Source organism: Linderina pennispora (genome assembly GCF_002104995.1).
Source record: "Linderina pennispora strain ATCC 12442 chromosome Unknown DL89scaffold_8, whole genome shotgun sequence".
Taxonomy (NCBI): Eukaryota; Fungi; Kickxellomycota; class Kickxellomycetes; order Kickxellales; family Kickxellaceae; genus Linderina; species Linderina pennispora.
Window position 1 is genome coordinate 96101 of NW_024468256.1, and position 15129 is coordinate 111229.

General features: G+C 54.8%; 6 protein-coding genes across 6 annotated transcripts; 2 read left to right on the forward strand and 4 right to left on the reverse strand.

Annotated features, from left to right (window-relative positions):
* Nucleotides 1-92: 92 nt before the first annotated feature.
* Nucleotides 93-638, reverse strand: DL89DRAFT_168776 (uncharacterized protein). Its single transcript, XM_040883761.1, has one exon. The coding sequence runs from the start codon at nucleotides 481-483 to the stop codon at nucleotides 184-186; it is 300 nt and encodes a 99-aa protein (XP_040742689.1). The 5' UTR covers nucleotides 484-638; the 3' UTR covers nucleotides 93-183.
* A 6-nt stretch (nucleotides 639-644) lies between these two features.
* On the forward strand, nucleotides 645-2263 carry DL89DRAFT_268001 (uncharacterized protein). The gene is made up of 3 exons (XM_040887753.1): nucleotides 645-921; nucleotides 949-1601; nucleotides 1633-2263. The coding sequence occupies exons 1-3, from the start codon at nucleotides 843-845 to the stop codon at nucleotides 1990-1992; spliced, it is 1092 nt and encodes a 363-aa protein (XP_040742690.1). The 5' UTR covers nucleotides 645-842; the 3' UTR covers nucleotides 1993-2263.
* A 324-nt stretch (nucleotides 2264-2587) lies between these two features.
* On the forward strand, nucleotides 2588-3147 carry DL89DRAFT_168773 (uncharacterized protein). Its single transcript, XM_040883760.1, has one exon. The coding sequence runs from the start codon at nucleotides 2750-2752 to the stop codon at nucleotides 3053-3055; it is 306 nt and encodes a 101-aa protein (XP_040742691.1). The 5' UTR covers nucleotides 2588-2749; the 3' UTR covers nucleotides 3056-3147.
* Nucleotides 3148-3974: 827 nt separating this feature from the next.
* Nucleotides 3975-4987, reverse strand: DL89DRAFT_168771 (uncharacterized protein). The gene has a single exon (XM_040883759.1). It carries the CDS (start codon nucleotides 4809-4811, stop codon nucleotides 4233-4235), a length of 579 nt encoding a protein of 192 aa, XP_040742692.1. The 5' UTR covers nucleotides 4812-4987; the 3' UTR covers nucleotides 3975-4232.
* Nucleotides 4988-5163: 176 nt separating this feature from the next.
* DL89DRAFT_258061 (uncharacterized protein) lies at nucleotides 5164-6759 on the reverse strand (the record flags this gene model as incomplete). Its single annotated transcript, XM_040885578.1, has 1 exon — nucleotides 5164-6759. One exon carries the CDS (start codon nucleotides 6757-6759, stop codon nucleotides 5164-5166), a length of 1596 nt encoding a protein of 531 aa, XP_040742693.1.
* A 4868-nt stretch (nucleotides 6760-11627) lies between these two features.
* Nucleotides 11628-14917, reverse strand: DL89DRAFT_168847 (uncharacterized protein). The gene is made up of 3 exons (XM_040883762.1): nucleotides 14606-14917; nucleotides 11974-14521; nucleotides 11628-11899 (listed from the first exon to the last, which is right to left on the reverse strand). The coding sequence occupies exons 1-3, from the start codon at nucleotides 14696-14698 to the stop codon at nucleotides 11874-11876; spliced, it is 2667 nt and encodes an 888-aa protein (XP_040742694.1). The 5' UTR covers nucleotides 14699-14917; the 3' UTR covers nucleotides 11628-11873.
* Between the last annotated feature and the right edge of the window lie 212 nt (nucleotides 14918-15129).

Genomic DNA, 15129 nt, shown 5'->3' on the forward strand with positions numbered 1-15129 from the left:
GAAAAGGCGATCTGCCTGATGGTCTCTGATGATGTCAATGGGAAGTGGCAACTGCTTTTCTTTCTTCTTCAGTGAGCACAAAAAAGAGCTATTGCCCAACAAACACTGGCGCCTTTGCTTTCCGGATCTCGGCTGTGGTCCTGCCAGGCCACCTCTTTTCTCACACTCTGTTGGTGGTCTGCGCTAATCTGGTTCTGTGGGTGATCCGAAGCTTCGATTTAGCTTGCTTGGGGAGGTGAGCAGGAGCCGCGTGTGCTGGTGCCGTTCGCAGCGAACGCAGGGGCGGTTATACCGCTTATATCCCCATCTATTAGCTTGCATAAAAATGGACGAATGCCATTGGCAACCCCTCCATTCCTTTCTACCTGCGATCAACAACAATATTATTGTTGTTCCTGCGGACGCTGAGGAGGCGCGGTGCACAGTGCCAGTGTTCCGGCAAAGGCGCAGAAAGGAGGCGACTGCCAGACCGCGGGCTGCCATTGTTTGGAAATGGACGCCTTTACCATAGCACTGTGCTCCAAAGATAGCTCAAAAATAACAAACAGTTTTGGTGGGCTAGGAGATTAGTTTGGGCAATTGGAAGTGTGCGGCTCCTGGCGATGTCGATCCTTTTCACAGTTCTATTGCCGGTTCATCCCCACCATGCGCTCCACCTTGCATCCTAATGAAGAGCAGGCTAATGTCTACATGGCTCTCCTCTGCCTCAAAGTCCTCCACGCTTGCTATTTTATTATTCCTTCCCTCTCCCCTTCCGCCTCTATCCCGCACACCCGCCTTCCTCTCACCCTCCCTCCTCCTCCCCCTTAAACCTATTTCACTTATATTACGTTATTATGCTAATGGCTAAGCCTGGACGGATATTCGCCTTGTGTCTCCTTGTTCTCGCCGTGCATGGTCTGCCGGCCGATGATGACAGCAGTAGCCACGCCTCTGTTGTTTCCTCAGCGACATCAAGGGCCAGCTCAAGGACAGCAGCGCAGACCGACTCGGCTACGACAAAGGTGTCAGCATCGGCAAAAAGTAGCTCAGAGTCAGTCCCCGTCTCAGCCTCGACCTCGGCTAGCAGTGCCGCGGCATCCCCAACTGGCTGTGTTGGCGAGTCCACAAAGCCCACATGCGGTGACGGTGAAGTGGCAGTCTACACTGGTGCTACCCTTGACCAATGTCCATACTACGAGTGCCGGGTGGTAGGCGGTTCAGAGAGCAAGCCAAAGTCCAAAGCGATTTCAGTAGCCCTGCCTGCGGTGTTTGGCACGGTATTTGGAATTCTGCTGCTTGTTGGAACCTGGTTCCTGTACCGTCGCTGGAGAAGCACCCGTCATGTACCTGCAGACTCGCAGCGTCTGGGCAGCAGGGACGGCATGCTGCGCCAAGGGCGGCCGTCAGAAACCGAGAAATGGGGCAACCAGGGCATGGTTGGCATCCGGATGCCGACTGACAACCGCGCGTCGGTTCCGATTTTCTACTCGAGCAACGACGAGGACGAGAAGCGCCGGACACAGTTCTATGGATCTGCAGGCAGTCCGTATGGCGCGAAGCGTGGCTCGACAATCGGGAATGTTGTCAACGTCGTGGCATCGGGCGGCAAGGCACAGCTGGTACACCTCAGTGGCTCTGGAGCCGCCAGAGAAGACCAGCCTGCGCTCTGCCAGCCCGCGCCCAGGTAGCTCCCGCACAGTAAGCCCCCATGCAGCTGGTCCGCCGTCGGTTATTCTGCCCAGTGACAGGTCCAGCGCCCGTATGTCGGGTGTCGCACATATCTCTAGCACTGTGAACACGCAGAAGCCGCGCCTTGTGCAGATGGCTAGGCCAAAGATCCTACACAGCCCCAGCGCGCTGCAGCCTGTGCATCTGAACTCGCCGCTACGCATGGACGACCGCCCGGACACTGGCGACTCAATGCTCATCGGCTCAATGAGCAAGCCTGTGTCGCAGGCCGGTGCAAAGAGCGCCAGGCTGTCGATGGGCAATGGCAATGTAGTTGACTAGCGGACTCCGTAATAGACGTCGCTCTTTGTACGATTTTTGACAACCCTCCCCTTGCAACCTCTTTTGATTGACTTGCATCCGGACACGGGAAATCATGCCGCTGCCTGTCTCCCGAAATAGTTCGCCAGGCAAGTGACGCTGCTATTTTGACATCGCTTGCAAGCACCCTTGTTGAGCAGAAAAATAGTGCCCATGCTGGCCAGAGGCGGGTGAGAACCGCTCTTAGTTTTCTCTTCTCTTCTCTTCGGCAACAAGTCCTTTTGTTCTCCAACTCTCCTTTCCGCTTTACCTCTTTTTGCCTTTGCTAACCTGTATATTCTTTTTCGAGCAGCCTTGGAGCGGCGCTGGGTCCTTTGTCTATATATTAATTGTATCACCCAGCTCACGCCCGCGTCACTGGTGCACCCCCGGTGTATTGCACGCGTATTAAACATCGACACACACCAGCAGTCAGGTAGGTGACGGCAGTATATTAATGCCTGGGAGGTTGGCCAGCCCTCAAGGCTGCTGTCGCATGGGCATGGGTGGGCATTTGCTGGAGAAGCTGATTTTTCGGTGCGGCACGCGATTGAACAGCTCGGCCATTATGCTCATACCGCGTCCGTAGCAACAATGGCCATTACCCGTGCCACCTTCCCCCCTGTCCCTGCTACTGAAATGCCCTAATCTGTGCTGCCTTCTTCCTGTCTTCCTCTCCATGTAGGTGTGCCTCAAATCCCCTGTATAAAACATAATCCTGTAAATTACCTAGTGTTTTATGGCAAGTCCTGACGCCAAAGAAGTACCGCTCACTGGTCCCCCCGATAAGCCTGCACTTACCCGCCCTTCTCAGCAACCCGCACAGAGGCTCATCACCATCTCGCAGATAGAGCCCACTATGGGTACCGAAGGTTCGGTGGTCAGCTCTGCGCCCACACGCAGATCCAGTGCGTCGCAGACACGAGCTTCGCCGACCCCCACCTCTGTGGCACAAAGCCCGATAGAATCAGCAGACATGACGTCTTCATCGTCTCTACCATTCATTCCGTATCCGACAACTACGGACAGCCAAGGCTTGCAATGAAAACGAGGTGTACATGTGGATCGTTGACAGCAGCGGCAACGGCAAATACGAGTGCAAGGTCGACCAGCAGTACCGGCCGGCTAAGAGTCACCGTGGGCTGTTATCGGTGGCTCCCTGGCCGCCGTGTTCATTGCGCTTCTGATCATTGCTGCTCTGATCATCTATGGCCGGTACAAGCGCAAGCGCTATGAGCGTCTGGCGTACGAGAAAGACACGGTTGATCTGGCCAACGAACTGTCAGCGGCTCCACTGCTCGGCAATAGTGCCGATTCTGACAACTTCAAGCCGGAGCTTGGTTTAGGCACGAAGCTGGCTCTGGCATTTGGGCTGAGCAAGTCGCGCACATGGAAGAACAGCTCAGAGTCATCCATCAGGCCTCTGATACCGGCACCCGAGGAGGCCGGCACTGAGCTGACTATGGATATTGTGAACCGTCCGATTGAGAAGGATGCGACTCTTGAGCTAATCGAAGGTTCGATTCCCTACCGCACTGAGAAGACTGCAGACGCCTACCCGATTTTGACCCAGTATCCGCTGTTCCAAGATACCGCTGACTACTCGCCCAACTACAGCTCAGCCAGCCTGCCCAACAACAACGGCCGTGGATCTCCCCGCCGCGCCCAGGGATCGCAGCTGACGATGGCCACCAGCCCGCCGGCATTTGAATCCCCCGATCAGATCCTGACCAGAGGGTATGCAATGGCACAGATGACCGGAAACGCTGCTATCGAAGCTGCACGCCAGAGTTCGAGCAAGAGAGACTCCGCCCAGGCATTCAACCCCTTCAATGCCGTACCCAGTGTGCGGAGTTCGCCGACATCGAGCGTGGCACGCAAGCCCAGCGACAAGAGCTGAGTGAGGATTTTATTGACATTTACTGTATTTGAACATTCTATTTTGGGTGTTGGATGTGGTGGAATGCCAATATGTAGTGACGTTCAGATGACTGGCGTGGTGGTGAAAGAAACAGGTATTAGCCCTTGGCAGAGGTTGCACGTGCATTCGCGCCCATGATGGTCCTCGTCGTAGCTGATCCGGAACAGACGCGGCATCCGATCCATCTCCATGAGCAGATGCTTTTGGGCTTTTTGGTGATATCCTGGCTGCAGTAAAAGATGAGAAAGGAGAGCAGAAAGGAGGGTGGGAATGGCACTGCTGAGATGGACCGGGAGGCAAGCTATAAATTGTGTTTGGGTCCACCGCCCTGCGATTCGGTGGAAGGGATAGGCTCTTTGAGGCATGGAGGTTTAGGGTCTTGCGCCGTTAGCAGTGGTTGTAAAAGAACCATACACTCCCATTCGCCCGGTATCAATGGTTGGGCTGGCGTTCTGTTTGCATTTTGATGGACTGAGAGCTGCTGCCAAGTCTGGTGGCGAGGGCATGGGAATCTCCAAAAGAAAATTGATAACTGAATACACTCGCTGGGCACACAATGGATAGGGGCGGACTTGAGAATGGATAACCCAACACGCCGCCAGGGAGCGTTGTCGGAGGTTGGTGGTTCTAGAATGGAAGACGCCTCTCTGCTTCTTGTTTGATTCGCTTGCCAGGTATACGACAGGTATACGACAGGTATATGTGGCCAATGCTCTGTAGAATACCCAAGCGCGCGGAGCGATATGCCATGGCAGTGCATATATCCAGAAAGTCGAGAGCTTAGTGAAATAGTAGCACGCCGCACCGGGGCCGACTCGAGCTCAAGGGGGTAGCCAGCAACAAGGTAGGGGAGGAGCGCAATTTCATTTACAATCGACATTTCCGAACCAGGCTATTCGCTCTGGATTGTTTTCGCTGCCAAGAGCGTTGGGTAAATGTGCCTGCAAACTCCAGTCCGAATCGGCCAATGCTTTTAGACCCACCCTTTCATTTCCAAATGAGCGATTGTTTACCGTTTGCTACTTGGGTTTAGCCATCATCTTGCAAAATCTCAGTCAGTGCAAAGGAGGCTGGGCAACCAGTGTGACAAGTGTGAGTGACGACAAAGCGATTTGTAGATACGAAGCCAACTTATTTTGCAGATTGTTCGCAGTGGAATTCTTGCTGCTATCTAGTACACCACTAACAATCGGATGTATGCAGTAGGATATGTAAATATTATGTACATGTGCTCAGTGATAGAGCGTGCCAAAATGCTGCTTTTCAAAAACGCCAATGCATTTGCCAGCTTCCTCGGCATACGCCTCAAATCTCTCAATGTAGCTTGGAGGAAGGCCGAGTTTCATCAGCACCGGCGCACGCTCAATCAGCAGCCGCACCCACGCTACATCTGATGCACTCAGGACTAGCGCATACGAGCTAATTGCAAACGTCTGCAGGCTCGTGCTGATGGGATCAGTGCTCTCCACAATAACGTCGGGTCCTTCGTCAGGGCTGACCATGGTGGACCGCAGGATCTCGATGGACCACAAGTGAGGCAACTGGCTCAGCATTCGTGCAAAGCCCGTCCAATCGATCAACTCAGTTTCGATTGTCAGCTGGCGTAGCTCTGACCATAGAATGCCCTCGGGAATGGGTAGTGGCAACCCACCCAGCAGGAGCTCTGCATGCTGTACAGGGGATCTGGTCATAAAGAACTTTGTGATGTCCTGATAACTCATATCGGACAAATTCAGATCTTCGTCGCAGATAATCAGGTGCAGCTCGTCCACCTGGGCAATAACCTGCGGATCCACGTCGTGCAGCATGTCAAGGTACTCGCGGAGCTCTAGCGACCTGAGTGGTGAGTCGTGGAACAGCGTGTAGAAGTCGGAGTAAAACATCAGCACGTTCTCCACAACCAGTTTGCGCAGCTTAGGGAACGCCATTTGTAGCTCGTCTTGAATGACAGATAATGATTCGGGCTCGCCATAGCTATACTCTAGTTTGAGCTCCTCCAAGTTCTCGAATATCGCTTGGCTGTTGGTGGGGTCACTCGCAAACATGCTCCACCTAAACTCGCCATCGAGCTCGAATATCTCCATCTGGCGCAGCTGCGGAGCAGGGATTTGTGGGAACTTTGGTAGGTTCGCAAGGAGACTAGCGTCGATCCGTACCTTGGTTACGTTCTGCGGAATGCACTTTAGCCCAACTACCGGAAACGGGTACCAGATATGAAGCGTATGGAGCTGCGGCAGAAAGTGCCGAATAAGCATGTTGGAAACCACCCCTTGTAGCGAATTCGCCGCTGCCAGCTGCGTGTGGTCAACCTCGACAAGTCCAGGCAGCCGCTTTCCAAGGTAAGCACACGCTGAATGTGCTACCTCGCCAACCGAGGCAGTGCCAACTGAAAATATGCCCCCGACAAATGTAATCGACCGCACATTATCCCACTGGCCAGCGCTGAACCCCAGGGTCTCAAGGACTTCATTCAGCACAGCACCCTGCGTGTCAAAAGCGCCTATTACTCGCATATCTTTAGCGCGATCTGACATGCCAGCTGCGACTATGCTGCCAATGTTCGACACCCATCTGCTCTTTGCGGCTGATGCCGGCGCGGACCTTTGGTTCTTCGGGATGGCATTCACGTTCTGGACAATGATAATGCGGGAGAGCAGCCGGTTCGCACTCCTCCGCCAGCTCTGGCACACAGCTGCCAGTTGCACCGCCTTCATGTAGTTGTCCATCCCGACCGTCTGCGCCAAATAGCTGCGGCATGCTATCGCCAGAATGCGCTTGAGAATATCGCCTCCTGCAAGCTCGCTAATGTGCAGCCCGTCATTTGCCATTTGCTGTGAATTAAGTAAATTTGTGGTAAGAGAGTGAGAAAGGGTGTGGAGTTAGTCAGCGCTCGCCAATGCCTATCAGGAGCATCACCAGTGAATTGGAGTGTTTCAACGATGACGCCATTTTCTACCAATAGCATTGCGCGATGAGATCGGATGCTCTTGTACACGCCGTGGGTGCCAGATTCTAGCCGAAGCGCCTACCATTTCGATAATAGCTCTTCAGGCGACGGAAATTCAGGCGTGGACCACCTTGGGGTGCCTACAGCTGATGCAGAATGACACTGGCTGAAGTATGGCTCTGTCCAGCTCCTGATACCACAGCCAATCTGACTCACTATGTTTCATGAATGGCTGGCGCATTCACATACAGCTCAGCTTCATTCAAACTGCCAATTCCATGTACGCAAATAGTCTCCAAAGGTCACTGCCTAATCAGGAGGAGGGCAGGAACAGCAGGTAACCCGTTGGCCCAACTCTGCAGCTGTCTCTCTGCACCCCACCTCAATTCCTGCCACTGTGGCTGTCCCATGTGCAATAGATGACAAGGCTGTGGCAAGTTCTTGTCCATGGTGGATGTGCACTGTAGAGATCGTCCTGGCGCTATTCCTGCGTTGCTGATTGGATCATCTGACACGGTGATAAACACGGTACAGGGACCTGGAATGGTGGCGTTGTCCCTGCAATATGTGAGAGGTAGTGCTGGCATTCACATCTAAAGATGCCTTGTGATAGCTAAATGGTGGCTATATATGTGGCTGGTGATTGTTTTCAATCACAAACACAGTTGTTAAAGACATGTAAATAAATGGCCGGTTGTCTTCAGACATTCAGCAAGCTCATAAACTTGAACATCCCAGAGCGTACAACTGTGGCAGCACCCGAAGGAAAACAATAGCCCGTGTAAATCGTCCCTTGTCATAAGGATGGGCAGTGAGTAAAGTCCGACCATGAAAATCCGATGTCATCCAAAAGGACGCTTGCCTTTCTCTCCCATGCAGAGAGAAATCACGCCTAGTGCTTGAACATTCATCTTTCTTACAGAGCTATAAAGAGTAGCTTGGGTGTCTTTGCGAATATCAAGACACTGCAGAACAGTTTGGCGGTGTTTTTTATGTGTTTTTGAACGCATGGTCGTTTTTGAATACTTAGCGTTGCGGAAAGAGAACGCGCATTTTTACCAGGTTGAATTTCCTCAGACATATAAAAGATGCTGGGTCTCCGAGCAGCCCTTTGCCAGCCCGCATTCGCCATTCGCAACACAACCTTTTCCTCCTTCCTATCACCCAAGTCCCCTGATTCCTTTCTGCCTATCGCCACTACCGTTAACCACGCATACCCTATGATCCAATACAGCATTACACTGCCTGACCCCCCGACTGAAGAGCAAGTCGATAACCTCCTTGATAGCTTTTGATATAGCAATCTAATCTAATACTTGAACCAGTCACTGAACAAACTTGATTATAAATGCTGAGCATTGTTCAAATAGTTTGGAAATATAAACAAGACTATTTCCATCATCAAATAGAGCCAGCTAAAAAGAATGTGCCTTCACCTAAGCTTCAATATACAATTTTAAGAGCCGAAGTAGTTGGAAAAGTGATAGTGAACTGGAATGATCAGTGAACTAAGATCATTTCTATTTTACGGTACATGGCCATGCTTCCTATCGAGTGTTGTCACCCAGAGAACTGCTTCTATGGCAATGGACGTGCTCAAATATAGGACGAGGCTTACCATAATTTTTGCAAGTTGGATTGCAAACTATTGCGGCAAGATATTTATCCGAACTACATGCATAGCCTAGCAGACAGCCGACGTTGCTAGACAGTACTCATTATAACGTGCTATGGTTTGATAATTGATTGTATTGGATAAGATATATGTGATGGCAGTGTATGATGAAAAGGATATGCATGCGCAAGCGTGCAATTTGAGCGATAGCGCGTGTAAGGTGCATGGTAGTGTCTATGGTATTATGTACATATGTGAATATGAATATAAATAAAACAGAGAGGGCTCTCAGCACGACAGACCCCCACGGCACAACGAGCAAGTACACTGGCGATCGTAGCTGACGAATGTCGAGCGAGTATGTGCAACAGCCATTCCAATGAAAACTAAAAAAAAAAAAAAAGGCAACACGAGAAATGTGCTTATCAGACATCTTGCTTTTTGTCCAAAATAACAGGTATTTATACATCTCTCAGAACCCTCTCCGATACACCGAACCGGCGAAAACTATTTTGAATGTTTTGTTTACGGGTCCAAAATGAAAAAAGTACTTTTTGCTAAATAGTAGGTAGAAGAACTCCTCGCTATTTCAAGAAAAAACAACAATTGCGCTGGTTAGCATGCACTTCATTTAGCCATATATGGCATAAAGCATGAGTGAACAAGGGGTTGCTTGGGGACTGTCGGGGACTGTCGGGTTCTCGCAAAACAACCCAAACAATCAAGGGGTGTTCTTTCTTGTGCATTACAAGTTGTTGACGCCGCTGTATGCGAGACAGGGGAGGCTGGTAAAGTATAGCATTTTTCGCTTCTGACGCAACTACTGTTTTTAGAGTTGCCTCCCTCGACCTCCTGATGTGGCGTCTTGAGAGTTTCTTGCAGCAGAAGTAGCATTTTGCAGAGGCTTTTTAGAAAAAAAAATCAACCGACCCTCTTTTATCCATACAGTATGAAAGCTGCGCCATTTGGTCGATCCTGAAAGGCAAAAAAAAAACATGCTATGCAGATGCTGATGAAAAAGGGTGGAAGCGAGAGAAATTAGGTGTATGAAGAAAAGGGAAGCCAAAGGGAGAAGGGAGATGCTATGTTACTAAAAGTGTTTCGGAATAGTAGGCGAGTCCACGGCCGCCGGTGCCGTTCTGCCCATGTATGCACTAGACCGAATCCTTGGCGGTAGCGACGGCAGCCTCGGGTAATCTGCCGACGCCGGCGGCGCCGCAATGGTCTCGACCCGGCGCACCATGCCCGGCACTGTCTGCGCCTTGGGTGCTTGCACAGTCTGGTGCCTCGAGACCGGCTGGGTCTGCCTGGGGACAGGCGGCAGAGGCCGGTAGTCGGCCACGGTCATTGCATTCATATGCTTTGCGATATCGGCATCGTCAATGTAGCAGGGGCTCTCGGGCTGCACGGCGGTTTCGGCAGCCGGGCTGTCCTCGCTGAGCTCACGCGCAATATCAATGAGAATGTCGGACTCACGCAGCATTATTGGAGTCGGCGACAGCGGCCCGGTGGCGGTGCTGGCAGTGTTGGGGAGGGTGATGCCGTAGATGCCCTGGCGGCGGCCTAGCGACTTGCTGCTGATGCTCTGTGCGGATGAGGCGCCAGAGGAGGTTTTGCTGATGATTTGGGCAGATTTTGGCATATTGCCGTCGTCTGGCGACCGCACATCCCACGACTGGCTGGCGCTCACCGAGCCACTAGGCATAGGCAACGCACCGCGCTTGATGCCCGACAAGTCGACGGTCAGCTCTGCTGGTGGCGGCGAGTCGTTGCCAACATTGCTTAGCGCCTGGTCAAACTCCAGCTTCAGGTCATCCGGAATGCCCAAGTTGTCGCCAGCAAGATCGAGCTTCAGCGAAAACACTGACGATCCGTCATCGGGCTTCAAACCCTCGCGTGCCACAACCGACATGGACCGGCGCTTGACGATCTCGTCAGACTTTGTGCTAGCAGACTCATTCAGCTTCACCAGTGAGGGAGACGAGCCAGAGAGGCCGACCGGCAGTGAGCTCAGCGAACCAGTAAAGCTGCCGTATCCGGTCGACTGCGTCGAGAACACGCGCGACAGGCGCTGCAGTGGCGATGAATGGCTCGACGACGCATTGGACGAGGTGCGTGTTCGCGGCTCGCGGCTTGTGTGCGCCCGCTCGCGTATCGCCATCTCCCGCTCACTGCCGAGCTGGTCGGCCGAGCTGCGTGCGAAAATGCCCGCCCGTGGCAGCGTGTCTTTGATAGTGGCCGCTGATGCCGTGCGCAGATGACCAGCCATTCCAGCGCTGAACACGAATCCCTTGGTGCTGCTCTTGGGCGTCACCGGGCGGGTCTGCAGAGATCCAGATTTTGCTAACGACGGGCTGGAGGTTGTTGCTGGGCGCGGCAGCGTCGCACCCGCCGACTGGGGGGGCACAGTGGTGTTTGCGCGGCGGGACGTGCCACTCATGGACGCGCCTTTGCCTTTGGTTCTGTATTTGCCAAACATGGTCGATGCGTGCTGGGTGCTGTGGGTGGCAGCATCCACCGGCTGCTGGGTGCCGTAGGCTGACGCAAACAGATTGCTGGTATCAAGAGACTCGCGATGGTTGGACGAACTGCGCAGGCTGTTGGAGAACAGGTGCTTGGCGCGCGAAAGCAGCTTGCGCGGAGCCGCTGCCACAGCCTCGTTCTTGACCGCCGACGAGCTGCCCAGCGCGTTCCTGTCGAATAGCGAGGCCAGGATGCTGCGGTTGTAGCACTGCTGCACGCGGTGGTGCTCGGGGTACGCCAGCAGCACATACTGGTACATGATGATGGCCTGCTCGACCAGCCGGCACAACGCAGGCCAGCTGTTGACCGTCTCGCGCTCCTCGCTGAGCTCAGCATACGTGTCCTCTGACCCGCCGGCGTGGGCATCCAGCGGCAGCACAGTGGAGGTGATATCAAACCACTCGTTGCCCAGATCGACCACGCGACAGGCCTGGAACGGATAGTACACAGTCGAGTCCTCGCTGCCGCTGTAATCCCAGATCACAGTGAGATCGGCCATCAGCGCGTTTGGGCAGTCGTGGCGCGACCGCGCGTAATCAGCAGAGTCCCAGATACGCACGGCCCACGACTGGCCGCCAACATCGACGCGGTCCAGCTCCGGGTGGCCAAGACTGACGGTCCGGCGGCCCGTGCCAGTGCCCTTGACGCTGCTCGAGCTGCTGCCGTGGCGGCTCAGGCCACCGGTAGACTCGAAGCAGCGCGCGACGCTGCGGTCCCAGGCGGTATTGAGGAACTCGAAAAAGGCATCGCGCGTCAGCGGCGTGTCGACCTCGAACTCGTGCAGCGACTGTGGGTGCCAGTACGCCGCGTCGCCATACGACTCGGTCGTCTCGCTGGGATACAGAATACGCGCAAACTCAACCTGCATCGGATCCTCGCTGGCCTTGCCGCGCCCCCGCGCCCCCGGTGACGACGTCAGCGTGCTTGCCGAGTCGAGCGAGATCACAGAGGCGCCGCTCTTGCCGCTGGCTGTGCCCACGCGCGTGCGCCGCGCCTCACGCGGATCCAGGGCCGACTGGTCGTCGTTGGTCGGGTACCGCAGAACGTAGAAGGCTGTAGCTCCCGGCACCACGCTTTTCTCCAGCACGCTGATCCTGCTGATATCGATCCATCCAGCGAACCGGCCCCATTTTGTCGCACCAGATGCTGCCGAGCCGCTGGCCATGAAGGCAGTTGTTGCTGTGCTCAGCGAGCCACCAGAGCCGCACGTACACGACGCGGCCTCGGCGCTCTTCTTTGCGGCGCCATGCACTGGACACGAGGCTGTGCTGGATTTGCCAGTCACACGGATGTCGCCGTGGCCCTTAGGCGGCCAGTACCGCTCGACCATCATCAGCAGATCAGAGAACACCAGCAGCGCCATGGGCTTCCTGGGCTTGCCAGTGGTCAGATCAAGCTCCGACGCATCGACGGCACCGATGAATTCACGCGATGCGCTGATGAGGTTGGGCGGGCAGCCGTCGACGGTGGTCTGAATGCGGTGCAGCTCAGTAACACTCTCGGCGATCTGGTTGTCAGCCAGCTGGCCGATCTCGTTGATGCGCTCGAGCGCCATCTGGATGCGCTGGAAGTCGGGGTCGTCCTCAGCCACGGCCTTGAGCAGGTCGGTCAGCAGCAGCGTGTACCGCGGAATGCGCTGGACAGGCATGATCAGCAAATCGCTGATCCCCAGCTTGCGGCACTCCTCGCGCTCGCGCGCCTTCTGCAGAAAGCCAGCATACAGTGGGCTCTTGGCCTCCAGCGCGCGCGAGCACTCGAGTGCGTGGTGGTAGCCGTTGATATACCGCTTATACACGTGGAAGTCCACAAAGTGGTCACGGCACAGCGACCCAATGGTTTCCTTTGGATCCATCTCGCCGCGGTGCCATGCCTCCAGGTCGCCCAGGAACCGCTCGTTGACCTCGTATACGCGCTCAATATTGCCAAAGATCACGTGTGCGTCGTATGCTGGAATCAGCGCATTGTTGGCTGACCGCGCTGCTGACCGCAGCGGCACTGCGTAGATGTCAATTAGCGCCCGCAGCTTGGCCACGTAGCTGCGCTCGGTGCTGATCAGCTCCATGATCACATTGCGTCGCTTCGCCTCCAGCTCCGCCTTGGTCTTCTGCCGCCGCGCCTTGCTCTTCGTTGTGCCGTGCTTAGCTGAGCCGTCGCCCGAGTCACCTGCATGTGCTGCGTCAGCGTCGCCGCGCATGCGCGCGCTGGCTCGCTCCAGTGTCCGCAGGAACCGCCGGTGCGGAGCCGCTGTGCCGGAGAGCTGCACGTGATCCTGCGCTCCCTCCACTACAAAGTCAATGCGCAGCCGGCGGCGGTACAGCTTGGGCTCCAGGCTACGCAGCAGCGGCTTCAGGTGCTCGTCGCGCAGCTCGGTCAGGCTCTCGGTGGCCACGGCCAGATCCCGCGCATACCGCTCGTTGGCCAGGAACACGTCTATTTGTGCCTTCAGCACCGGGTCGTCGCCTGCGTCCGTAGCGCCAATGGCTGCCCGCCGCTCGCGCACCGGCGCATTGAGCGTCGGGCTGTCGCTGGTAAACAGACTGTCCATGAAGCTGCTGATTTCTTCGCGCCTCAGCTCCGTCGACCGCTTAGCACCCGCCGACTTGATGGCCTGCCGGGCGGGCGCCGTCTGGCTCCATGCGTCTGCTGATTTGAGGGCTGCAGCATCGGCGCGGCTGGCGTTCTCGGTGGTGAGCCGGCGGTTGCGTAGCGCTGTGACCAGATACCCACGCCGCTCCTCGTCGGCCTGCTGGAAGTAAATCCGCAGCGCATGGTACAGCAATATCTTCTGCGGAGTGGGGCTCGAGAGCCGGTCCAAGTCGGTGCCGAAGATCGGCTCGTCAATGACCATTGTTGGCACAAACACCACCCCGAACTTGAACGGCGTACGCACCAGCGCCTTATAGCACTCGTGCGACTCGCGCGTGCTGATTGAGATGCAGATGGGCCCAATCGACGACTCGTACCCGAAGAAGTTTGTATGCGGCTTTGCCACCAGCGCATTGAGCCAGAACTCCATTGCATACTGTCCGTCGTTTTCGTTGTCATTTGGGATCTCGTACATGTTGCGGGCCACCGGCTCCTCGATGATCTCGCTCGCCCGCTTCTTCCGAGTGTTGCTGCGCGTCACGCTTGCGTCTGCCAGCGCCAGCTCCTTGGTGCGTCGCCGCACCGTCCCGGCCTGCCGGTTCTTCTCTTCTGTCACCGTCGCCCGCCGCGTCAGCGACGGCAGGAGCGCTGCCCCGACTGACTCCAGTTTCTGCTGCTGCTGTATGATCCCCGGCGATGTCGGCGAGGACCGGAATGTAAACTCGGCGTGTGTCGTGGCCGCCGACGGTGTTGTTGGTGTTGTTTTGGTTCCGCTGCGAATGGGAGTGTTTCGGCGGTCGAACCGGCGCGTGCTGCTGCTCTTCAGCCCTGCTGAATGTGTCTGCGTGTTAGTGGGTCGCCGCAACGATGTCTTTCTGTCTGGAAACACCTGTTTGTCCTCTGAATGCAGCGTGCCAGTCTACAAAGCGCAACCCCAGTTAGTCTTTCTTTTAGTCTCCTCAAATGTCGCCTGCTGGCTCTTGATTGCCTTGCCTGCATTTACCATTGTAGCATTAACAATAATAATAAAAAGTACAAATTTATGAAACCCGAACAAACGAAGTGAAAAAAAAAAAAAAGAAAACAAAAAGCGCATGCTTTTTTCAGTCCACTATTTGGTGTTTTTGTGCTGCTTACCCCGCGTGGTTTATTTTGTTGCCCTCGCCAAGCTTCGCTCTGAGCCAAAAGCGGGTTTTTCTAAAGTATAACAAAAATATCGGTGTGACAGAAGAGGAACCAAGCTTGGCCTTTTAAACCACCAGCGATAGAGCGTGAAAAGAAAAAAAAAAAACGAGCTCCCAGTGCGCTGCAAATCCACGTCTTCATCAAGGCTGCCAGGCGCCTGTTCTAAAAACAAACTAACCAAAACAATCCCTCGGTATTAATAGCTGCATATTTTTAGCCCTCACCCAGACCGCGTCCACGATAGACAGGAGCGGTCTGCGCGGTCTATGGGCCCCTCTACAGCGGCAAAAAAGTAAATAAACCTGGCCCGGAAAAACCGCTGGGGCCGATCGCACGACGCCC